This window comes from Odocoileus virginianus, chromosome 33, assembly GCF_023699985.2.
Source record: "Odocoileus virginianus isolate 20LAN1187 ecotype Illinois chromosome 33, Ovbor_1.2, whole genome shotgun sequence".
Lineage (NCBI taxonomy): Eukaryota > Metazoa > Chordata > Mammalia > Artiodactyla > Cervidae > Odocoileus > Odocoileus virginianus.
The window spans coordinates 1,316,457-1,340,781 of record NC_069706.1 but is presented as its reverse complement, the minus strand read 5'-3'; the positions used below and the strand labels follow the sequence as shown (position 1 = coordinate 1,340,781).

The following is a 24,325-nucleotide window of genomic DNA, read 5'->3' as shown; positions in this document are numbered from 1 at the left end:
GGGGCGGGGCGGGCGGGGGGGGCAGGGGCTGGAACGCGGGCGCTGATTGGCCGGGGCGGGGCGGCGGGCGCTGATTGGCCGCGGTGTGTGGACGCCGGCGGGTACAGCCCGCCCCTCGTGCCGCCGCCGCCGCCGCAGCCTGCCAGCCGCTCCGGTCATGGTGCTGGGCCGCGGGCTGCTCGGCTGCTGGAGCGTCGCTGAGCTGGGAGCCGCCTGCGCCCGTCTCGGCCTGGGTAGGTGGGCCGGGGCGGGGCCGGCGCGGGGCCGGGAAGGCCGGGGCGCCCAGGGGCTGGCCTGTCAGGGCCCCGGGGCAGGGCCTGCGGAGGCGAGGCGAGCTGCCCGGCCGGCGTCGTAGCCGGGCTAACGGCGGTTGGGCCGGCCGCGCTCCCCGAGGCGGTGCAGCGCGGGGGCCGCCGAGGCTGACGCTGTTTTTTATTGATACAGGATTGTAAGCCCTCGCTGACGCCGGCGGGCAGGCCGATTGGGGTCGAGCAAAGGCTACCCAGCAGTTGAGTCAGCCTTTGAGAGGGCTGAAGACAGAGTTGGGTAACTTGTCAGCTGGGGGGTGCTAACGGATTTGTGCTAGGTAAGGAAATGTGTGTTGCGGGGGCGCTCGGGGGGCCCGTCTTGGGACGCCTGCCTCCCCGGGGTCTGCCTGGCAGCCAGCTAGCGACCCCCTCCTCCCGGACTGCGGGGGTCGAGGGCTCCCCCTCGCGCATCCACCGCCCCCCCCCCCCGCCCCGCCCCATGCAGCCGCGCACTTCTGAAGCCCTGGGGCGATGCACTCGCGCCTGGATCCGCACGGCCTGCGTGCTGTGTGTGCTCCACGAAGTGGATCCTGGCTTTTCACGTGAACTGTGGCCGGCGAGCTGCTGGACCCTTGCCCTTCCTAGTTCTCCTATCCTAGCGTCTAAAACGGGAGGCGTTGGACGGCCTGACCTCCAGGGCCCTGCTCGGACAGCTGTCAGATTCGATTTTCACCCTATTACCTCTTGCTTGCTTGAAATATTTTGACCTTGATTTTGAAATCGCCTTTTATTTCCTGATACCTTATCGGGCTGATGTAGCAACAGGGGTAGTAGGTTAAGCTGAGATTTTGGAGCAGTGAGCTGAGTGACCACAGCCCTGGGTGGGGAGAAGGAGCAGGTGGAAGCCCTCCTTGGCCATGTCCAGACCTCACCCAGAGCAGAAGGCATCTGGAGTGCATGGTGTGTCACCATATCTAAGGAAAGAGCTGGGTTTTTCCATGTAGGGACCCGTTAAAGGGTCAGCTGAGTTTCTGTGTTGGAGGCAGGCAGGTGGTGCAAATGGGACTGGAGGGGATCAGCAGGAGTGTGGCTGCCTCGTTAAGAGGGGGCCCAGCACTCTGCTGTGGTGAGGAAGGAGCTTCCCAGGTCCAGAGAAGCCGGATGCCGTGTATCTCAAGACTCGGCCCTGACTCTGCTCTGTAGTCCTCCTGGGGCTCAGATGCTGAATACTGGGGCTGAGAGCAGGTGGCATATCCCAGAAACCCAATTGTAGAAAAATAGGTTTTCTTGCGGAGCCTGAGGAGAAGGGCCTGGATAAAGCCCAACTGGTTGTCACACCTCTGTGTCCCTTAACGCTGCAATTCAGGCAGTTCCCTGGGCATGGTAGATGACTGCGAACTCTGCATTACAGGTGTCCTGTCAGTCAGCCAGTCAGTCTCTATCAAGCAAGCAGTCTGTCAGCCAGCCAGTCTATCTGTTAGTCTGTCAATCAGCCACACTGTCAGCCAGCCAGTCACTCACTCACTCTGTCAGTCAGTCAGTCAGTGTGTGTATGCCGCCCACTTTCTGGATCCCTTTCTTGGAGAGGCCCCATCCCAGCACTGACCTACTCCAGAATCTCACTGCTGTCTTCTGTCACCCTTTGCAATTTTAATCCCTGTCATGCTAAGATTTAAGGTATTATTGGGGCATTCATGAATTTTTAGACTAAATAGGGGCTTCGTTGTGGAAAGTATTTTGGCCCCTGTCTCTGGGGCACAGGATGCTTTTGCTCTGTGGTCACTCCCAGCCCACCCTGGCTGCCTCTTTTGCCTCGGTTGGACAGTGGTTCTGTGTCCTGCACACTGGAGTCTCAAACAGATGTGGCCAGCTCTCCCATATCTCAGGCTGTGGGAGAGGGGGTTTATGCATCATCCAGATTTCAAGTCCCTGCCATTTGGGAGTGAGTCTTCTTTTCTTCTCTGGCGTGTGGCCTGAGAAGGGCAGTGAGTCGCTGCAGGGGCCTCGGGCTCCCTGAGCTCGCAGAGAGGGGGAAGAGCCTGCCTGGCGCTTCCACTCTGGGTTTCCCTCTTTGTCTTTCTCTGAATCAGGTGTGAACAACCCCAGAGCTGACTGTAGGCGCCTCTCACAGAGGTTTGAATTGCAGTCAGGCTGGCTCTCGTGTCCTTTTAGAGCTCTCTAGAAAGAAAAGAGGGACTCTAAGTGTGAAAGAGCCAATTTCCACGAATATGAACATGAGCCGTGTTCTGTATTCTCCTCATGGATGTGGTTAATGAGGGTATCCTCCTCTTTTCTAAGAAAACTTAGAAAACCCCTCACGTTGAGGCTCCGCACATTGCGTCCCTGGGACACTGCTTCCGCGGATGCCTGTCCTGCGGGGCTGAGCACTGGCTTTGAAGTCTTGGCCCAGCGTGGCCTCGTGTGGACGCTGACTGGAACTGCACTTTGTCTTCAGGTCCAGCCCTGCTGGGAAGCCTCTACCACTCGGGTTTAAGGAAGAGCTTGACCGTGGATCAGGGCGCCATGAAGGTGGAGTTACTGCCTGCTCTGACCGACAATTACATGTACCTGCTCATTGATGAGGACACCAAGGAGGCGGCCATTGTGGATCCAGTGCAGCCCCAGAAGGTGGGAGGCCAGGCCTAGCACCCCTTTTCCGTCTCCTGATGAGTTCGATAACCCAGGGCCCTTGCAACCCGGCCAAAGCTAAACAGGATTTAACCCATTTGGTTTTTGAAAAAGGAACTAGTGTCCCGCCACTCAGTTATCAGGGCAAAGGAGCAGTGAGGGGCTGGAGGCCACCAAAGGCTTTGGTGTGTTGAGGAAAGGGCTCCTGCGTGCAGAGAACCTGGGCAGGAGAGGCAGGGGCCCTTCCAGCACTGCCGCCTCCTCCAGGCTTTGTGCCCCTTGGCACACTACCTTTAGGGGGTGGTCTTGGCTGGAGGGGCTTGGAGAGGTCGTGTGGAGCCTGAGCTGCCCCACGGATCACGAGAGAAAAGGCTTCCTCGTCGCCCTGCCCTCCTGGAGGCGGAGCAGGCAGGCCAGCTCGCCGGGCACCCCCACCTGCAGGCCGATGGATGGGCCGGGGCCGGGGCGTGACTGGCCTGTGCGCTGCCGCCTGTTTGGTTGCAGGTGGTGGAAACGGTGAGGAAGCACGGCGTGAAGCTGACCACAGTGCTCACCACCCACCACCACTGGTGAGTGCTCCGGGGCCCAACCTCCCCTGGGCCTCACAGCTGTGCTGCCCATGCCCCGAGGAGGAGCGGCCACCGGGCGGGTGGGCCAGGGCATGCAGGTTCCTGGGGGACCTCCACGGGGGGCCTGGCAGCCCTTCTCCCCTCCGTGGTTGTGAGCTGAGGGTCAGCTCCAGCAGTGCTCTGACGGGGCTTCCAGGCACCCACCTCTGTGCTGCTGCCCCGCATCCCTCAGGCCTGGCGACTCGGGTCCCTGAGGGCAGAGACTCAATCATGCTGGGGTCCTGGGGCTATGGGTGGGCCTCTAGCAACATCTTTGCAAGCTCTTGAACTTGCGTGGTGGGAAGCTGGCCTCAATGTTGGAAAATAAACTGGTCTAGACATTAGTGTTTTTGAAAATCAGGCTGTCATTTTTGAAGAGTTTGTGATTTTTTAGATACTTGAAAGCTAAAGGATGGAAAAAGCTCTGATGTTTGGATCTTAGGTCTAGAGTTGCCTGCCCAGGGCCCTATTGGAACTTTTGAGGCTTTTCAAAGCTAGGAAAAAAATCTTTACTTGGCTCTGAATATTCTTTTCCAAATAACTGCCCAAGGGCAGCGAGCGTCTTTGAACCTGCTCCTGTGGCACTTGGCCGAGCTCGGGGCGTGACCTGGGATAAAGGGAGGCCTTCCAACATCTGTGGGAGTGTCGTGTGGATGCGGTTAGCCAGTCTGTTAAGTGTTGGAAACTTGCTGGTTGATGTCACTGCGGCCCTTCGGGATGGCTCAGCCTCCGGGGCCTCAGGCGTTACTTCCTGATTTAGGGGCTCAGGCCTGCGGCGGCTCCTGGCTGCCCTGTGGTTACTCTCGTGAGCTCTGCCTAGTGTGGCCTCCGTGAGCTGCGGGGCCCCTGCCTCCCGACTTCCCCCAGTGCGACTCTCTTGCACTGAGCACCCCCTGCGTCACATGTGGCTTTTCCCACATTGGGGTGCCTTACAAACTAAACCAGGCCCCAAAGTGAGCTGCAGGGTGTGGCCCACGCCAACCTGCCACTTCCAGGCGGCGTTTCCCAGGTCAGCGCTGAGTGTGCTTCGCGTCTGGCCCGGCCTGCATGTATCAGCCCGGCAAGGAGGGGCCGAGGGCGGCCTGCTCTTATCTCGGAGCCCTGCTGTGGCGGGGCCTGTGGGTCAGTGTGTAGTGAGGAGCAGGTGTGCCCTGGCGATTGGAAAGCCCCCGCCTTGGCCTGGAAAGGCTAATCTTCAGGTGCAGGACACCCCCGCCCTGCCCCGCGTTCAGGGCCCCACAGGGCTTTCCCTGGTGAATTTCTCCCCCAGCAAGGCTGTGGCCCGGAGCCCTTCTCTTGAACTGGGCGGCGTGGGGAGCTCCTGTGTGTGTGTCCAGGGGGCACCTCGCCACTGGCTGCACCATCGAGGCTCCTGGGGAGGTCATTCTGCGCCGGCCTGTCCCTTGGTGACACTGCCCCCTGGCAGCTGGGTGGTGGTGGTTTAGATCTGCTCGGAGTGGGCCCATCTGGGCTGTGACTCCGAGTTACCTGACGGCTTTTAAAACTCAGCCTGCAGGGTGCCCAGGGCATCAGGGTGCCCAGGGCATCAGCACGTGTGGCTGGGAGTCAGGCCTCGGTGTTCCCAGACCCCAGGTGACTCTGGTGTGCCTGGAGTCTGGGAGCTGGGGGCACAGGGATTATTCAGGGGTGTGCAGTTTGCTCCATCAGCACGGCGGCGGCGTGGTAGGGGCCTCTGGTGGGGACGGGTTGTCTGAGAACATTCACTCAGCAGAGCCACATGGTGGACAAGAACAGGAAGAAACATTTCTATTTCAGAGAAACATAGCTGGGCAAAATAAAAACTCCGTTTGGTCGGGGTGTGGAAGTGGGCACACCCCCATTGTATCAGCAGCAGCCCCAGCTGCCCCTTTCTGACCTCCAGGGACCACGCTGGCGGGAACGAGAAGCTGGTCAAGCTGGAGCCTGGGTTGAAGGTGTACGGGGGTGATGACCGGATTGGGGCCCTGACTCACAAGGTCACACACCTGTCCACACTGCAGGTGAGGAGTGATTGACAGCAGGGCTCAGGTGGGCTGTGCCCGCCTCCTCCTGGTGGTCCCCTGGCTCGCCCCACTGAGGGCTCAGCTGTGGAGACAGGCCCGCCTGCACACAGGCGGACGCGCTCTGGGGCCTGCCCGGCCTGGACAGTGCCTCTGCAGAGAGTCTGGTGAGCAGGTCAGTGTGCAGATGGTGACTGGCTGAGGGAGAAGCCAGACGCATGGTTTTGGGACACCTGGTGGTTTAGTCACTAAGTCGTGTCCGACTCTTTGTGACCCCATGGACTGTAGCCCACCAGGCTCCTCTGTCCATGGGCTTCTCCAGGTAAGAATACTGGAGTGGGTTGCCATTTCCTCTTCTAGGGGATCTTCCTCACCCAGGGATCGAACCTGGGTCTCCTGCCTTGCAGGCAGATTCCTTACTGACTGAGCCACCGGGGAAGCCCTTGAGATGCCTGGGGACACTGAAATACAGACTCTGGGATTCTCTTTCACATCAGTGGTGGATTTCTTGGGAGGGCACGACAGTGAGGTTATATGGCAGGGCGGCCTTTTCTCAGGAGAGGCAGCTGGGCATCTGGGGCAGCGTGTCAGGACGTGTGTGGACAGCAGCTGCCGCACAGGTGGGCCTGTTAGCATTTGGTGACCCAGGCAGAGCGCACACAGAAACATCATTTCAGATTTGGGTGGGTTAGAACGTTTCTGAAGTAAAGGCTGGGGCTGGGGTGGAGTTGGAGAAGGGAACAATAGGCCAGGCAACTACGAGAAAACCGTCTTCCCAGCAAGACGCCTAGCTCAGACTTGGCCTGGCTCTGAGGAGACGACAGGACCAGCCCCCTGGTTGGGCACGCCAGCAAACACCGGCTCATGGGGGTCCCTGCACCTCTGGGCCTGGGTCCCATGGTCACCGCAAGGTCCACCCTGTAGGGCGGAGCGGCGGCCACGGAAGGCCGATCGCCCTGGATGGCAGCTCACGCTGGGGGGCTGGTGGGGTCTGGGAGAGCCCGCGAGCCTGCAGACGGGCCCCTGCACGCAGGGACACAGGCCTGTGTGCTGTTTCAGGTGGGGTCTCTCAGCGTCAAGTGCCTGTCGACGCCGTGCCACACTTCTGGACACATCTGTTACTTTGTGACCAAGCCCAACAGTCCCGAGCCGCCTGCTGTGTTCACAGGTGAGTGTAGCGTTCCCAGGTGTGAGCTGCGGGGCTGGGCAGAGCAGAGAGCATATCCTGCCAGGCAGACTTCTGGGCTGGGCTCTGCATGGACCTCAGCGCTCGGGGTGGAGCCTGGGCCTCGGCGCAAACACACCCAGGGGCCGGGCAGCCTTGGTGGGTCCTGGGCGGAGTGTCCCCTCCCGGCTGGGCTTCCATCCCATCTCCAAGGCCCTGGGAGCTGTGATCCTGTGTGAGGGGTCCCTGGAGGGTCCAGGTGGGGCCAGTGAGGTTGTGGGCATTTGGCAAGATGGTGCTGGCTGTCAGAATTAAGGGGTCACAGGACGGCCTGGCCTGGGAGGGGCTTCAGGACAGGTGGGGAAAGACTTGGGTTTTGCGGGTGGTCTCAGAGCCAGCGCTGATAGGAATGGGCAGTGAGGGGGGCAGCCGGGCTTGCATCTGAGCAGCTGTTTGGGGCCTGGTGGGGCCAGTCAGTGCGGCGGGAGGCTAAAGGCGTGGAGAGGGTGGCACCCAGACTCGGGGGGCCCTGGGCCCTGGCGGGTGGGGGGCAGGTCCGGGGCTGTGGCCGGGTCAGCACAGGGGGCAGAGAGGAGCCCGGCCGTGGAGCTGAGCAGCGGCCCAAATGGGGGTGTGCATGGCCCGCAGCCCCCCAGCTCCACGCTGTCCTGCCTCACAGGTGACACCTTGTTTGTGGCTGGCTGTGGGAAGTTCTATGAAGGGACAGCAGATGAGATGTACAAAGCCCTGCTCGAGGTCCTGGGCCGGCTCCCTCCAGACACGGTAGGCAGTGTCCTGTCTGCTCGCCGGTGGCAGCAAGGCCCTGTCCCCTCACCTCTTGCGGAGCCCGCGGGCCAGCTCCCCGCCCCTGGGGTCTCACGAGCCTTCCTGCATGGGGAGGAGCAGCACAGCAGAAGCATCGCTTCTGGAAGCGCGTGTTTCCTTAAATGCACTTTTTATTGTCATTTAACATACACGCCTGCAATGCAGGAGATGTGGGTTCAGTCCTTGGGTTGGGAAAATCCCATGGAGGTGGAATGGCTTACCCACTCCAGAATTGTTGCCTGGAGAATCCCATGGACAGAGGAGCCCGGTGGGCTGCAGTCCATGGGGTCACAAAGGGTCAGACACGACTGAGTGACTGACACAGATGCGACACGCACTCAGGACGTGTGCTTATCTTGAGGGACATCTCTTGGGTGCCGCCCCCGGACGGGCCCAGGCCCCTCACGCTGTCTCTGAGGGGCTGGAGGGCAGGTTCACAAGCCTCCGCAGAGCTGGCGTGTTTGGCTTTGTCCTCAGAGAGTGTACTGTGGCCACGAATACACCATCAACAACCTCAAGTTTGCTCGCCACGTGGAGCCCAACAACACCGCCATCCAGGAGAAACTGGCCTGGGCCAAGGTGAGCGGGCTGCAGGCGGGGGGTCCTGTGGGCTGGGTGCCCTGAAGCACGGTGCTCACAGCGTTGGCTCCAGAGCGGGCGGAAAGGGCCCCTCGGGAGAGCGGGCGGCAGCAGCCCAGGTGGGTTCCAGCCCAACGCAGAGCCAGAGCCCTGGCTGTCTCCTTGAGATCCTTTCTGACTCGAGGGTCTGGGCTGGGCCTGGGATCCTTTTCAGCCAGCAGCCAGGGGGGGCTGAAGCAGCAGGTGCCGGCCCCTGTCCGCCTGGGGAGACCACCTTGGAGGCTGCTTGTCTGAAAGGCATCATTTCCGCCTCGGCCCCCAGCGTGCCCTGTGGCTCGTCCCAGGGTCGCGTGTGTCCTGCAGGTGTCCTCTGTAATTCTCAGACTAAAGATCTTGTGCACATTGTCAAAGGTGTTCCTAAATAGTTCACGTATATGGGTTTTATTGGAAATGATTATCGAGTCTTTAGAAATATTGATTTTTGTATTTTGACATTGCGTCCTTGTGACTTTGCTTGACTTAGTCTAGCATCTTTTTCATAGATTCCTTAGCACACAATCATGCCATCAACATTAAGATAGTTTTGTTTTTTCCTTTCCAATATGTTTCCAATATACATTTAGTTATTATTTTGCCTTATTGCACTGGCTTAGGTCTTCAGGACAGTGTTAAGTAGACATGGTGAGAGTGGACACCTTTGGCTTGTTCCCAGTCTTAGGGGGAAAGCATTCAGTTTTTCACCATGAAGCTAATTATTTTAGTTGTGAGTTTTTTTAAAATTCTCTTTATCAAGTTGATGAAGTTCACATATGTTCCTGGTTTTCTGAGAGTTTAGTCATGAGTAGATGTTGAATTTTGTTAAATGATTTTTCTTCCTCTATTATGTAATCATGTATTTTTTTTCTCCCTTACTCTTGTTAATGTGGAGAAGTATATCAGTTGGTTTCAAATGTTACACCAACCTTGCTTTCTGGACAAACCTTAGTCATGGTGGTGTCTATTTTTGTGTTTGTGTTCTTAAGAGATATTGGTCTGTAGTTTTATTTTTTTGTCATGTCTTTGGTCTTAATATGAAGGTAAAGCTGGCCACAAAAATAAGAGTTGGAAGTGCCTCCTCTTGTTTACTGAACTTTTCTGTGGTTGTTATTATTTTTTCCTTTAGGTTTGTTAGAAATCACTAATGAAGCCTTCTGGACACTGAATTCTTTTTTGTGGAAAGATTTTTTTTGTTATGAATTGATGTTTTTAATTTGTGTAGGGCTGTCAGATTTTCTTCTGGGCTACCTTTTCTTGATTTAGTTTTGTTAGCAGCTAGTGTCTTTCAAGGAATTTCAGCAAGGTATTCAAACTTATTGACAGTTTTCATAGTTTCCCTTTTTATTTTCAAGCTTGTTGGAAGTTTAGTTCACATGTAAGAAATTGCACCCATTTAAAATGAAGAACTGAGTGAATTTTGACAGATTAAGTGACTCCCACTATTTAAGATTTAGAACATCTCCACCCCCAAAAGCTTCCTCATGTCTCGTTTTCTCTGCCTTGCTCTAGGATGCCACTAGAACTTAGTTCACGTTTTCTAGAATTTCATATAAATGAAACTATACAGTGTACTCGTCTTTTTTTTTTTTTATGAAGCAGAATAATTTTGAGATTCACTCATGTGAATGAACTGCAGGTATCAGTTCATTCCTCTTCATTGCTGAGTGGTATTCCTTTGTTTGACCATACCACATTTTGCTCATCCATTCACCTGCCAACAGACATTTTCTGGTTACTGGCCATTGTGAATAAAGCCGCTGTGAACATCTCTGTGCAGGGCTTTGTGTGATATGTGGTTGTGTTGTTTTATTTCCCCACCAGTGAAACAGGAGAGCTTCGGGTGTCCCACGCCCTCACCAACCCTTGGTACTGCCGATCTTTTCATTTTAGCCATCTTCCTGCGTAGGCAGTAGTGTTTCACTGTGGCTTTAATTTGTTTCCTTAGCGCATAATAACTTTGACCATCTTTCCATATGCTTATTGGTCATTTTGTTTAGTGTTTGTTCAGATTTCCTCCCCATTTAAAAAACTGGATTGTCTTCTTGTTGAATAATGAGTTTTTTTTTTAAGTTTATGCTATATACAAGTTCTTTTCAGATATGTGTATTGTGAAGTTTCTCGTTCTGTGACTTGCCTTTAACTTTATCAACAGTGTCTTTTCCAGAGCAAGCAAATTTTTTTTACATTAAATTTTGATGATGTACAGCATGTTTTCTTTTGTAGTTCATATTTTTTATCTCCCATTTAAGAAAGCTTTGCTTTGCCAAAGTTAAAAAAAAAAATCTCCTTTTTTTGGGGAAGCTTTATAGTTTTAACTTTTAGATCAGTATGATCTAATCCACCCCCTCCAATATCTGCTAGATCTGTAGTGATCTCCCCTCTTTTATTTGGCTGTACTGAGTCTTAGTTGCTGTTGGCGGGATCTTTAGTTGCAGCATGTGGGATCTAGTTCCCTGACCAAGGATCAAACCTGGGCCCCCTGCATTGGGAGTATGGACTCAGCCCCTGGACTACCAGGGAAGCCCCTGAAGGCGTCTTGATGCCACTGCTCACAGTGTGGGTGGGAGTGGGACCCTTGGGAATGAGGGCCCCTAATGGTCAGGAAGCCTGCGTGTGGCTTTTGACAGCGGCTGTCCACTCCTGGGCCCCGTGGCCCTCAGGGCGAGCCCAGCAGTAGAAGGGCAGGGGCTGCGGGGAGGGTGGAGACCCTCAGCTATTAACTCTGACCTGCTTCCTGTAGGCGTTTCTATAGCATGAACAGTTGGCCAGACATCCCCGTTTGCATCTTCTCTTCATCTGCCCTGGTCAGTGTTGATCAGGAGCGAGGGCATCCCGAGTGGAGGTGACGAGCTGTCTGAGCACCCCGTGATGACAGCCGCCCTCTGGGGGATGTCACCCCAGGGAGGGATCCCAGGAACTGGTTGCTGCACCGTTCTTGGCAGTGAGACGCTCACGAACCACGTACTGTCCTGGGGGTGGGGCTGTAGTTTCTGTTTCCTGCCTTTTTGCTGGTTATGACTTCTTTAATACAAAACATAAGCTTTGTATTAATGACAAGAAAGCCCCCCGTCCCCCTGCACCTCTGGGTCATGGTGGCGGTCGGAGCACTCGTGCCCTCTCCATGGGCAGGGAAGGGCCTGTGTTCATGCTGACCGTGTGCTCACTGGATCTTCTCAGGCAGACGACGTGTGAAGGCTTGCTCAATCATCCCCTTTAGAAGCTTCCACACTAAAGCGACCCACTTGTCTTGCAGGAGAAGTACAGCGTTGGGGAGCCTACGGTGCCGTCCACCATTGCCGAGGAGTTCACCTACAACCCGTTCATGCGCGTGAGGTGAGGGCGTGGGGCCCCTGCTGCGTGCAGGCACCCGGGAAGGGTCCACGCCCCTGAGTCTCCTTAAAGCACGGCCAACGAAGCAGATGCTGTTTCTTAAAGCGGGCACTGTTCTTGGTGCCCCGGAGAGGGTGTGGGTCCTTTCTGACCCTGGGTCCCCATCAAGAGGTGATGAGACTTGTGCTCGGGGCACATCCACATGCTGGGTGATGCCGGACGCGTGTGGAGCGGGCGTCGCTGGGTCACAGCAGGACTGGCTCGGCCAGCACGTCTCCCGCAGTGACGAACGCCTGGGCTGTCCACTGGCTGCCGCCGCCTCCAGGCTCTTTTCTTCCTGGTGCCCTGGGAGGGGCAGTGGGGCCGTGGTCTGGGGTGCAGCCTGGCGCTTGGCTTCACAGGGAGAAGACGGTGCAGCAGCATGCGGGCGAGACGGACCCCGTGACCACCATGAGGGCCATCCGCAAAGAAAAGGACCAGTTCAAGGTGCCGCGCGACTAGGAGGCCGCGGGCCTCCTGGGCACTCAGATGTGCCGGGTGCCTCTCCGGCCACGACTGCAGGAAGCTCAGTCTCAGTTTAATTTTAAATTAATTGCAGAGCGCTTTGCTTGTGTTATCAAATGTTCTAATGCATATTTATAAGAGAAGAAGTTTAGAAAGTGTGTATTCCTGGGAGCTCTGCTTGCAGACCGTGTGTTGTCGCCGACCTTTCCATGGGTGCCCCCATGGTTGCCGTGTGAAGCCCCCACATGACACCCCAGGAAGAGCTGCTCCCTCTGGCCCCGGCGAAGCCAGCATGCCCTGTTGGGGTGGGTACTCTCCCTTTTCCTGCCCCTGCGAGCGGATGCCTGGCACCACCACCCCCTCCCCGCCCCTCACGGGTTGTGTCCAGGGTCGTGTGTGTGCTGACGTGCAGGGGACCCCAGGCCGGGCGCAGCGTGGGGCGGGGTCTGGGCGCCATCCCTGTGAAGGCCACCCGTCCCGAGACTGTTCCAGGGGCCAGTTTCTGGTCCCACCTGCTGCGGTGATGCCCCCTTGATGCCTCCTCTGGACGGGTCATGGCATGGCCTGGCTGTCACTGTCTCCCTGGATCCCTCAGATCCTGTCCCAGCTGAGCGGGCCTGCGTCACCCCACACCACCTGTGTGGGCTCCTCTCCAACCATGATGCTTTCTCTGTGGAGCCTGAGCTCCCTGGAGACCTGGGGGGTTTGCACAGGCCCTCCTGGCGCTGACCTCGGTCTTGTACCAGTGACTGGACTTGCGGGCGCAGGAGCCTCAGGACGTGCTGCGGCCTCGCGCCGTGAGGGTCGCGGTGGGCACCACGTCCGTCCCTCCAGGCGGCTAGTGTTGGTGGCCCCTCCCAGGGATGCTGAGCTCCGCCAGCAGCACAGCGATTGCACCGGGGTGAGCGCTTCTCCCCGGAACCCGCTGCCAGAGGCCCCTGGCCCCCAGCAGCCTGGGCCTGCGTCGCTCATCTACAGAAACGTGAGGAGGAACACGCATACCATCCTGCTCCCCTCCTCATCCTCCGAGAGCCCAGGGCGCTCAGCAGGGAGCGCTCCTCTTGGCACAGTTGTGATGGTGCTGCCTCCAGGCGGTGGGGCGCGTCCTCACTCCGCTGGCTGGTGCCCTGCAGTCACAGGCCTGGCGGCGGCTGCGCCGGGGATGTGGGGCTTCTCAGCAGCTCCCGCTGCGCTCAGGGCGCCTCCCCACGTGCCAGACCCTCATCCTCGCTGGTCTGGGGCACAGGAGGCGCTCTGCAGGCTGCTCATGCGTCTGCCTGGCTCCTGACCCCCTTCCACACGCTCACGGGCTGCTGGGATTTCCTTCCTGGGGACTGCCTCTGCTCCCGGGTTTCTTCACTGGTCGCTACCAGTGTTGATCACTAGGAGTCCTCTGTTTCACGTTGCATATTGTATGGTTTCTTTGTTTCTGCGTGTTTGCAGTCTTCTCCTAGCTTGTTGCCGGTTTCACTCTCTGGTGTCTGTTGAACAAATTCTTGATGTTGTCAAATGTATATTTTTTCCTTCACAAAAAATGTTTTTTGTGTTTAGCAACCTGTTTAGCAACTCTTTCCCACCTCTGATGCCGCCCTATAATCTGACCCAGTGGTTTCTGGTTTGTGGTTCTTGTTGCCGAGCTGTTTGTGCTGGTGTCTGAGGGACTGACGCCTCATGTCCCAGCCCCTCTGTACCGCCCGCCGCCCCAGCAAGCCAGCACCCAGGGGTCCAGCCTGCCCCGTGGGCCTCCATCCCGTCCGTCCATCTGTCTGTGCTGACGATGCCTCACAGTCCCTGTTTGGTTCTTCATCCCCAGGACCGCGGCCCAACCTCATCTGTCAGGAGAGTCCTGGCTCTTTGCTCTTCCATGTAAACACCAGGGTGTTCATGTCTGGGATCTGGGATGGAGTAATGTCCACTCACTAGGCTGGGAAGAAGTGACCTTTTGTGATATGAAGCGTTTCCAATTATGAAGACGCTACTTATCCATCTGCTTGGGTCTCTGGTGCCATGTGTGCTGTGTGTAGGGCTCAGGTCAAGTCTAAGATGTCTCCAGCACCTGGGGGGTCCTAACGCCAGGAGCCGGAAAGTGGGGTGGAAAGGCTGTGGCTGGGCGCGAGGGGCGGGCCGAGCAGGGCGGGCTGGGCTGTGTTGCCGGGGGTTCCCCGGGCCCTGGAGGGCCGCAGGAGGGCTGGGAGCTGCTGGCGCGTCTGCCGGCCCAGCACACACTCCTCAGGTCGTCAGCTTCCGGTGCCCAGTCACTGCGTTGCCAGGCCCCGTTTCCTCAGCACGCTCTCTCCTCTGGGTCTGGAGATGAGAAGGGAACCTGGAAGCCTCCTCACTGCTGGGGGAGTCTATAGAGAAGGAGACGCTAGCCTGAGCCTGGTGCATTCTGTTGTGGGAATTTTAAAAACCGTGATCCCGTTGTTTAATGGTGAGAAGAGCTGTTGCCTTCTTCAGCCACTTTTGGCAGGCTACTTCCTTTCCTCCGTTTTCAAATCCAGCCTGCTGTGTTCTCTCGTCTCTGCTATGGCGTTCATCTTCCCTGCCCCTTCCAAGCAGAGCCCATTGCTTTCTGTCCTCTGGCTTCAGGATCCTGCTTCCTAGCTCCTCAGGGGTCTCTCATTCTTCCTCCTGAGTAAAAAAGGAGAGGCTTTTCCTGGACCATCCCCTTCTAGGGACATTGGTTCTTAGTTGGGGCAGCAGAGACTCCTGGGGAAGAACTGGATCTTAGATCTGGGAGTGAGCCTGGCCTGGGTGCTGTGGATCCAGAAAGGAAGGCTGGTCCTGCAGCCGGCTGCCCCCAGGGTATGCGCACCTGATTTTCTCTGGCTCTGAAGCTCAGAGTCATCTTATTCTTGGTCAGCATATTTTCTTAAGCCAGAATCTTGACTTCTTAAGGTCCCAATAATCTCTCTTTTCTTTTCTCTTATATCTGTTCTAACAATCTTCTATTGAAGGAATGAGTATGTCATGTTTACTTTAAATGGGCAAAACTGAAAGGTAAAATGGGTACTTTAGCATTAATGGAGATTCTTTCATAGTCCAGTTGATAGCAGGCATTATCACTCAACCAAACCTACTTACAGAACATCCCACCAACATTTCCAGGAGCTCATGGAACATTCTCCAGGACAGATGATATCTTCAACCCACAGATCATGATGAATTCTAAAAGAACATACTTTGTATAATTCCAAACTCCAGTAAATTAGATATCTACAACACAGTGAAGTCTGGAAAAACCCAAATGTTTGGAAGTTAACACATCTAACTACTGTGTGCATCAACCAGAAGGGAAATGAACACAATATTTGTGGGACACAGCTAAAGCAGTGCTCAAGGGAAACATAGCTTTAAACAGCTGTATCAGAAAAGGCCTCAAAAAACCTGGGCTTCTGCCTTAAAACACAAAAGGAGAGAAAATAAAACCCAAAGGAAGCAGAAATAATGATTAGCAAGGAGTCAGTGAAACAGAAAACCGGTTTTTTGCTGACCAACAAAATAACACACGAATTACCAAAATCATGATTTTTGAAAAGGGGCACATCCTATCAATCCTAAAGAAATGAACAGAACTTGTAAAGGAATACTAGGGAAACTGTACCAACAAATTAGATGAAATGGACAAATTCCTTAAATTGATCTAACAAAAGTCTTAAGTCTTCATGCAAAAACATGCTCAGGGCCGCATGGCTTCACCAGCGCATTCTATCAGTAATGCTAATACTCACTCACAAGCTCTTCCAGAAAACACAGGAGGGGACACTTCCCAATTCATTCTATGAGGCAGTTATCCCAATACCCAACAAAACCAGAGATCAACGTCCCTCATGAACACAGGTGTAAAGTCTTTAAAATGTCAGCTATCAGAATACCATGACATTCCACACCATAGGCAGGTGGGATTTATAACAGGAACACAACATTGACTGAACATCTAAAAGTCAGCGTAATAAACCACAGTCATAGAACAAAGGACAAAATCATCTCGATGGATGCGGGAAAACGTGATGAAATCCCACACCCGTTTGTGGTTTTTTTAAAAAAAAAAGTCAAACCAGGAATCGAAGGGAGCCTCTTGGAATTGATAAAGGACATCTGCTTAATCTCCAAACACTGCTGTATCAAGTCATGGCAACTCAGTTGTTTGAAGCGGCACAGATGTATCTCCTGCCAGTCCGGAGGTCGGAAGTCAGTTAGGAGTCCCCCTGAACTGTCAGCAGAGCTGGTTCCCTCTACTCCAGAGGAACACTCTGTTTCCTTGCCCTTCCCTGCTGTGTGAGGCGCCTGAGTCCCTGGGTCCTGACCCCCCTCCTCCATCTTCAGAGGTCAGCAGCTGGGGGCCGAGTCCTCTCACGGCCCCACAATGGCCTCGTCTGACCCTTTAATCCACTCCAGAGATCGCCTGGAATTACAGTGGGGCCACCTGGAAATCCACGTTCATCTTATTGTCTCCCGGTCAGCTGATCAGCAGCCTCAGCTCCGCTCTGCCACATGACCCAACATATTTGTGATTCCAGGGATAAGGACACGCACTTCGGTGGCTGGGAGCACTTTTCTGCCTGTGACCCCGTGGATCAGAGACGTAAGCCAGCGTCGTTATTCACGGTCAGTGATGGAATGCTATTCACTGAAGTCAGGAACACAGCAAGGATCTCTGCTCTTGCCACAGAAGGCAGCACACACTGGAAAGGAGAAGGGCAGAGTGTCCTTATTCACAGATGGTGTGATGTTACATACGGCTTCCCTGGTCGCTCAGCTGGTAAAGAATCCGCCTGCACTGCAGGAGACCTGGGTTCAATCCCTGGGTTGGGAAGATCCCCTGGAGAAGGGAATGGCTACCCACTCCAGTATTCTGGCCTGCAATAGTCTATATAGCGCATGAGGTTGCAAAGAGTTGGACACGACTGAGCAATGGCTTATCCTAGGGATCCAGCTACACACACACATCTGGAACTAATTAGTAAGGTCCTGGGATACACGATCAACAAAAGAAACCTGTATTTGTACATACTGAAGGCAATCTGAAAATGAAATTAAAAGAACTCCACTCAGGGACTTCCCTGGTGGTCCAGTGGCTAAGAGGCCACACTCCTAATTCAGGGGGCCTAGGTTTGATCCGTGGTCAAGGAAATAGATCCACATGCTGCAATTAAAGATCCTGCATGTCACAACTAAAGATCTCACACACTACAGCTAAGACCTGGCACAGCCAAATACATACATATATATACACACATGTATATATGTGTGTATATATATATATGTATATTTTAAGAACCAAAAAACGGCTCCATTCATATAGCATCAAAACTCATAAAGTACTTAGAAATTATCAAAAGTAGTACAAGATTTATATACTGCAAACTACCAAAAAAAAAAAAAACTGCTAAGAGAAAGAAAATGTAAATAGATTCTATATTCCTTAATTAAAAGATTTTTGTGATCTTGGATTAGGCAAAGAGTTTAGACACCACATCAAAGTCATAAGCCATGAAAGAAAAAAACTGATACACTGGACTTAATTAAAATAAACTCTTACTTCAAAAGACAACAGCAAAAAAGAGCGGCAAGCCACAAACAGAAAAATATCTGCAAATGCTATCCTTGACAATCCATAAATATAAAGTCATGTCTATAATGTTCAGTGTAACAACTCAGTAAGGAGACAGTTAAAAAATGGATGAAAGTCTTGAATAAACACTGTGCCAAAGAAGATATAAAAATGCTAATAAACACATGAAAAGGTGCCCAATATCAATCGTCAGAGAAACACAGAAGGGCTCAAAACCAAAACAGAGCAAAGCCGACTGTACCAAATAGCAGTGAGGATGTGGGACCGGACTCTCACAGTCTGTAGAATTACACAGTCGTTTTGGAAAACATTTTTTAAAAACATAAAATACTATGTGAACCAGTAACTCCACTGGTAAGAATCTACCCAACAGGAGTAAAACCTACATCCACACAAACGCTCACGGCAACGTTATCCATAGTAACCCCAGAGAAACCAACCAGACATCAATCATCTGAGGTACGAGTAAACGGACATTACCCAATCACAACGAGGAATGAAGCGCCGATGCACGCTTTGTGGATAGCCCTGAGAGGACGCTCAGTGAGCAAGGGGGGACGCAAAGGGCGCCTGCTGCCCGGGAACGTTCCAAAACCACCCGTGCATGCGCCTGCACCGCAGTACACACTTGCTGAGAATCACTGAGGTGTGCGGTGTGTTGACGGGTGGATTTTATGGTGTGAGAATTGTTATCAGTAAAACTGTTTTAGAAAAAAAAAACTGTTGGGTAAAGGCATCACAGTTGATACTTTATTACATTATCCCAGCATACTTCTAGAAAAACATTTCAGCCTAGACAAAATGAAATGGAGGAAAAAGTGTAACAATAACAGTATCAAAAGTAACAACCATCCATAAAACCAAACATTAAAAACCATTTAAAGTCAACCATTAAAAAAAAAAATTTTAATATATGAGAGATCACACAGAAATCTACACAAATACCAGGGAGAGAAACTGAAGAAGGCCTAATTGTGCCATGTCCACACTGGAAGGGAGGACTCAAAATGCAACACAGGTCAAAACCGGACAGGCGGTTGTCATGGACATGTGACAGGCTGTGCCCCTCGTGGACAAGGAAGAGGCCAGAAGCCCTGCAGACGGAGAAGGGTCTGCTCTGCCTCCAGAGTTCAGGGGGGGCCCAGAGAGGGCCCAGCTACTTGGACCCTGACCATGGCAAGCTGGTGCCTGAGAGGGAGGAGGAAGGGAAAGCTACCGCTCCAAATGTGGGGAGGCGGCTGTAAGCCACCAGGAAGAGTGAAGCTCAAACGCCAGCTCACTCTTAGGAAGCGAGAGAGAGGGGACATCCTGAGCCCACCTCAGAGAAAAGACAGGGATGGGTCCACCAGGTCTTTTGAGAATACACTCAAGTCCACAGGCGGAACAGGGCCTGACACCACGAGGAGCTTGATACATGCATCAGCCTAGATTAAAAAGCTTTTCTCCCCGCAGTTTTTCCATTTAAGGAGCATCTTATGAGGCCACATTAAAATTAAGAACTCTCACCAGAATCACAATGAAGAGAATGGAGAGGCAGACCACGGTGCCGAAGACAGGACCACTGGCCACACACACCTGACAAGGGGCTTGCATCCAGAACACGATTTAAAAAAGTCACACTGACAGCACCCAAATAAATCAGCAAGAGACTGAAACACGTACTTTACAGGAGACGATAGCCCACTGGGCAATGAGTCTCTGAAGTGTTGCCTGCCGTCACTGGCGACTGAAGGAAGGAAAGACAGTGACGGCCCCTGTCCACCCACCTTCGGGCTGAGAGTAGACAGGGTGGGCTGCTGTTGAGGCCCCCGGGCCCCAGGAGGGGTGTGTGCTACCTGCCAGGACGACACACCCTGGTCCCAGCAGGTCCACTCAGGACACAGAAATGCGCACGGGCCCCTCAGGGTTGCAGCCCCACAGCAGGAAGCAGGGAGGGGTCTGCAATGTGGCACCATGTCCATGAAGACCAGAAACCAGACTCCACAGGGGGCCCTCGGGGTCAAGTGGAAAGAGGCCAGGGCAGTAGTCATCCTGGGTCAGGACAGGCCACCCGGGCGGCCAGGACAGAGGTCTTCTCCCAACTCAGCGGGCTGACCACCAGCGCTACTGCAGGACTTGGGCAAGGCTTACAGAGGGCTAGCCCAGCTGCCACAGTCCTGATGGGTTCCCCACCACACACGCTCCCCGGGGATTTACAGCAAGTCCCACCCCAGCCCTGTAGGTGTCAGGGGACAGGCGCTGGCCGCTTGCCGGGCTGGGAGCTTTTTGGTGCAGAGGCCCCGGGGCCCGACTCCTGCTGAGTCCGCACTTTCTACTGTGTAAATGCGTGTTTGCCCTGTAAACTTCTGGGTGTGGACTTTCTCCCTGCAGATCTATAATTTCTCAGAAGAGAAGCTGAGAGATGACCTGGAAAAAAATCAAAGCTCGATAAATGGAGGAAGACAAATCCAGTCCCTGAGTCATGGCATGAGCGGGGGAGGGGCCACGAGGCAGAGGATTTCTGGGCCCCGTGGCTCCTGCCTTACCCCCAGCCCCCCTCCTCGGGCTCACCGGGAGGCCTCCACAAGCCTAGCCTTACCCACATGTGCTTCCACCTTTTTCAAGCCCTGCTGACACAGGCCCTCCACCCCAGGCAGAGGAGAGGAAGGGGTGGGCGGGCGCAGCAGCCACGGGCAGGGTCCTGGTGAAGGGGAGGGGTGGCTGGAGCCCAGCCTGGGGACGTGGCTGGGTCTGGAGGAGCGAGGCCAGGGCCACCCACTGGAGCGGCCTCCCACGACTGACCTGGGGCTGACCTCAGGCCGGACACTGGGCCCCCCCACCCCCGCAGCCTGCACAGTGCGGGGTGGCCATGCCCTGCGGGTGCCCCAGAGGGCAGGATGGGGCCTGCTGCTGCGGGGGCTGGTCTCATGGCCCTGGGATCTGGTCCCTGAGGCCAGGCCGCCCCCAACTCTCCTCCCTGGAGAACAGGGCCGGGAAAGCAAACAGAGCACCCGGCCAAGCATTCCTAGAAGAGGCTGGGGGTGGGGCACAGCCAGACAGCAGCTGACCCAGAGGTCACGGGAGAAGTGGAGGCTGGGCTGGGCCTGGGAGCTGACCGAGGACCCCACCCAAGGGGGGAGGAATGGGTGGGGCGTGGTCAGCATTCGGCTGACCGGCAGGCCCAGCTTAACTCCCACACGACCATCGGCTGGGCAGGGAGCCCCCAGGAGCCCCCGAAAGGCCCCCACCACCAAGCAGGGGGTGGATGAACACTAGCGCCTCACAGGCTGCTCCAAGGGAGACCCCCGCCCAGCACTGCCTGCAGCCCCAGCTCCGCGGCCAGGCCTGCAGGGGGACGGGTGGCGGAGGGGGGTAGCCATGACGATGGGGGATGGGCCCGCAGGCCTCAGAGCTGCCCCCGGGGGCGCGGCGGGCAGACGCCGCCCCCAGCCTGGCCCCTGTGCCACCTGCCCCCCGCCCCGCTCTCTGAGCCGCTGCTGGCACCCGGCAGGAGGGGGTTAACGGCGCCGGGGCCAGCAGCTGGGCTGGCCGGTGACACGGGTGCTGGCTGCCCCGCGGAGGGGAAATCCAGAGGGTAGGAGCAGCGGCCCAGCAGACACCCCGCTCCCGCTCAGCACGAGGGATGGCCCCGAGGAGAGGTGAGGCTCCCGCAGCCCCGCCACTTGCCCGGGGGTGACCAGCCCGTGCCCCCGGCCCACTAGGGTAGGGGCTGCCCCCGGGAGGGCTTCACTCTGGGAGCCCACGGGGGAAGCGTGGCCAATCATCCAGGGGATCTGGCCCTGGAGAGTCACTGTGACTTCAGCCTACCTCCTCTCCTGCCCCAGACGGGGGCGCAGGGGATGCAGGGCCCCACAGCACCCCGGGGCCCCGCCCAGGCCCCCCCACTGCTCGGATGCCAGGCCACGGCCACCCGGTCCCCTTGCAGAGCCTCGCCCACCCCAGCTGCCGTGCCCACCCTGAGACCCGGAGCGCTCAGGGCAGGGAGGGGCCCACTGCGGGGGACAAGCCCAGTGCCCAGTGGAACTTCTGGGGGGCCTTGTGGGGAAGCCTGGCATCCTTTGTCCAGTGATAGAACCAGTCTCTGGTGGTCGAGGCTGGCACTCTCCTCTCCCCATGTTCGCGCTGGGCTCAGTCCCTGGTACGTGCCACACACACACCAGGGAGGGGGGCACCCCCGATCGGGGGTCCAACGGGGGCAGTGGGCATCCAGCTCACTGTCCAGGTCCTCAGGGCAGCAAGCGCTTGCCCACCCAGGCCTGCTCCAGAAGCTTCTGTCACTCACACCTTTCTCCAGGCCTGCCTGGCAGCCCAGGCTGGCTCGAGTGTCCACCTTGGGGATGAGGCCGACACACAGCCTAGTGGCCAGGTCCCCGGACCCCAGTTCCCTCTGGTCCTGCACAGTGGAAAGGGCAGCCGGTCTCACCCTGGAGGCCATCCTGGTCCCGCCTACTGACAGGCGGCCCGCATCGCTCGCCCATACCTTCCACTCAGGTTAGCAAGGCCTTCTCTTAACGGGTGCGTGTTGTGGTCCCAGGGTGCAGCTGAGGCCTGGAAGGTCCCATGTCTTGCTCCGACCTGAGTTCCCGTCCCGGGCCTCGTCCCCAAGCCCCTCTCCCCGCAGGAGGCCTGGCCCTGGTGGTGCTGCTGGTCTCCTGGGCAGCGCTGGGCCCCCGCGGCCTGGAGGGAGTGGAGCCCACGGCGCCAGCAGACCCCGAGGGCCCACAGTGCCCAGCCGTCTGCTCCTGCGGCCACGACGACCACACAGACGAGCTCAGCGTCTTCTGCAGCTCCCGGAACCTCACGCGGCTGCCCGGGGGCCTCCCGCCTGGCACCAGGGCACTCTGGCTGGATGGGAACAACTTCTCCTCCATCCCCACGGCCGCCTTCCGCAACCTCTCGGGCCTGGGCTTCCTCAACTTGCAGGGCAGTGGGCTGGCCAGCCTGGAGCCGCAGGCGCTGCTGGGCCTGCGTGGCCTGTGCCACCTGCACCTGGAGCACAACCGGCTGCGTGCGCTGGCAGCCCACACCTTCCTGCACACACCCGGCCTGGCTTCGCTCGGTCTCAGCAACAACCTGCTCAGCCGCCTGGACGAGGGTCTCTTCCGGGGCCTGGTGCACCTCTGGGACCTCAACCTGGGCTGGAACAGCCTGGCCGTGCTGCCCGACACTGCGTTCCAGGGCCTGGCCGGCCTGCGGGAGCTGGTGCTGGCAGGCAACAAGCTGGCCTACCTGCAGCCCGCGCTCTTCTGCGGCCTGGGCGAGCTGCGAGAGCTGGACCTGAGCCGGAATGCCCTGCGCAGCGTCAAGGCCAACGTCTTCATCAAGCTGCCCAAGCTCCAGAAGCTCTACCTGGACCACAACCTCGTGGCCGCCGTGGCCCCGGGCGCCTTCCTGGGCATGAAGGCGCTGCGCTGGCTGGACCTCTCGCACAACCGCGTGGGCGGCCTCCTGGAGGACAGCTTCCCGGGGCTGCTGGGCCTGCGTGTCCTGCGCCTCTCGCACAATGCGCTCGCCAGCCTGCGGCCCCGCACCTTCAAGGACCTGCACTTCCTGGAGGAGCTGCAGCTCGGCCACAACCGCCTGCGGCAGCTGCCCGAAGAAGCCTTCACAGGCCTGGGCCAGCTGGAGGTGCTGGCCCTCAACAACAACCAGCTGCAGGAACTCCGGCCCGGCGGCTTCCTGGGCCTGCTCAACCTGGCCGTGCTCAACCTCTCCGGCAACTGTCTGCGCGACCTCCCGGAGCAGGCCTTCCAGGGCCTGGCCAAGCTCCACAGCCTGCACCTGGAGGGCGGCTGCCTGGCCCGCCTGGGCCCACTCGCCTTCGCGGGCCTCTCGGGGCTGCGCCGGCTCTTCCTCAAGGGCAACAGCATCGCAGACGTGGACGAGCGCAGCCTGGCGGGCCTGGCCGAGCTGCTTGAGCTGGACCTCACGGCCAACCAGCTCACGCACCTGCCAGGCCGGCTCTTCCAGGACCTCGGGCGCCTGGAGTACCTCCTCCTCGCCCGCAACCGGCTGTCGGCCCTGCCGGCGGACGCCCTGGGGCCCCTGAAGCGCACCTTCTGGCTGGACATCTCGCACAACCGCCTGGAGACGCTGCCCGCGGCTGTGCTCGCACCGCTCAGCCGCCTGCGCTTCCTCAGCCTCCGGAACAACTCGCTGAGGACCTTCGCGCCGCAGCCCCCGGGCCTGGAGCGCCTGTGGCTCGAGGGCAACCCCTGGGACTGCGGCTGCGCGCTGGGTGCCCTGCGGGCCTTCGCCCTGCAGCAGCCGGCCTCCGTGCCCCGCTTCGTGCAGGCCCTGGCCGAGGGTGACGACGACCGCCAGCCACCCGTGCTCGCCTACAACAACATCACCTGCGCCAGCCCGCCTGGCCTGGCGGGCCTCGACCTGCGCGACATCGGCGAGGCCCACTTTGCCCACTGCTGACCCGAGGCTGCCCCGGCATCCCGACGGGCCCTCGCAGCCCCGGGGGGACACAGCCTGCTCCCTCAGGGCCTGACTGTGAGGGTCGGGGACACGGCCTCCCCAGCTGTCATCAATTAAAGTAACCGAATAAACAGGGCCGCGTGTGCGGGCAGGGGTGCAGCTCAGTGCGGGTGGGGGGGTGCTAGCCAGGGCCCCTCTGCCTAACGCAGCCCCACGGCCCGCCCTGCGTCCAGGCCCCCTTTTCGTCTGTGAGTCCCCAGGAGCCCCCCCGGGAGCGGCGGTCCCTCACTCATGTCCTCTGGGAGCCTCACGCGTCAGCCCCTTGCCAGGGTCCTCAGAGGCAGCTTGGTCCTGGGAAGCGGGGGCCGGGGGGGGTGCGACCCTCCCTCTCTGGGTCCCTG

At 57.1% G+C, this 24,325-nt stretch overlaps 2 protein-coding genes across 4 annotated transcripts; both read left to right on the top strand.

Moving 5' to 3' along the window:
- Positions 1 to 123: 123 nt before the first annotated feature.
- Positions 124 to 13,477, top strand: HAGH (hydroxyacylglutathione hydrolase). Of its 2 annotated transcripts, XM_070460903.1 has the most exons (10): positions 145 to 233; positions 445 to 586; positions 2,704 to 2,876; positions 3,381 to 3,445; positions 5,367 to 5,484; positions 6,544 to 6,652; positions 7,329 to 7,432; positions 7,952 to 8,053; positions 11,343 to 11,422; positions 11,821 to 13,477. In XM_070460903.1, exons 3-10 carry the CDS (start codon positions 2,772 to 2,774, stop codon positions 11,918 to 11,920), a joined length of 783 nt encoding a protein of 260 aa, XP_070317004.1. In that variant the 5' UTR covers positions 145 to 233; positions 445 to 586; positions 2,704 to 2,771; the 3' UTR covers positions 11,921 to 13,477. The 2 variants fall into 2 exon arrangements, with proteins under 2 accessions (XP_020742061.1, XP_070317004.1); XM_020886402.2 differs by lacking the exon at positions 445 to 586 and having other exon boundaries at positions 124 to 233.
- Positions 13,478 to 13,581: 104 nt separating this feature from the next.
- On the top strand, positions 13,582 to 24,059 carry IGFALS (insulin like growth factor binding protein acid labile subunit). 2 transcript variants are annotated; one of them, XM_070460898.1, is made up of 2 exons: positions 13,582 to 21,136; positions 22,120 to 24,059. In XM_070460898.1, exons 1-2 carry the CDS (start codon positions 21,121 to 21,123, stop codon positions 23,922 to 23,924), a joined length of 1,821 nt encoding a protein of 606 aa, XP_070316999.1. In that variant the 5' UTR covers positions 13,582 to 21,120; the 3' UTR covers positions 23,925 to 24,059. The 2 variants fall into 2 exon arrangements, with proteins under 2 accessions (XP_070316999.1, XP_070316998.1); XM_070460897.1 differs by having other exon boundaries at positions 22,105 to 24,059.
- The last annotated feature ends 266 nt before the right edge of the window (positions 24,060 to 24,325 follow it).

Bases quoted from the DNA above. Each gene is read 5' to 3' on its own strand.
- HAGH (XM_020886402.2), top strand. From the start codon at position 158: ATGGTGCTGGGCCGCGGGCTGCTCGGCTGCTGGAGCGTCGCTGAGCTG. The intron at 3,446-5,366 runs GTGAGTGCTCCG...TCTGACCTCCAG, and splicing joins CTCACCACCCACCACCACTG to GGACCACGCTGGCGGGAACG. The intron at 6,653-7,328 runs GTGAGTGTAGCG...CCTGCCTCACAG, and splicing joins GCCGCCTGCTGTGTTCACAG to GTGACACCTTGTTTGTGGCT.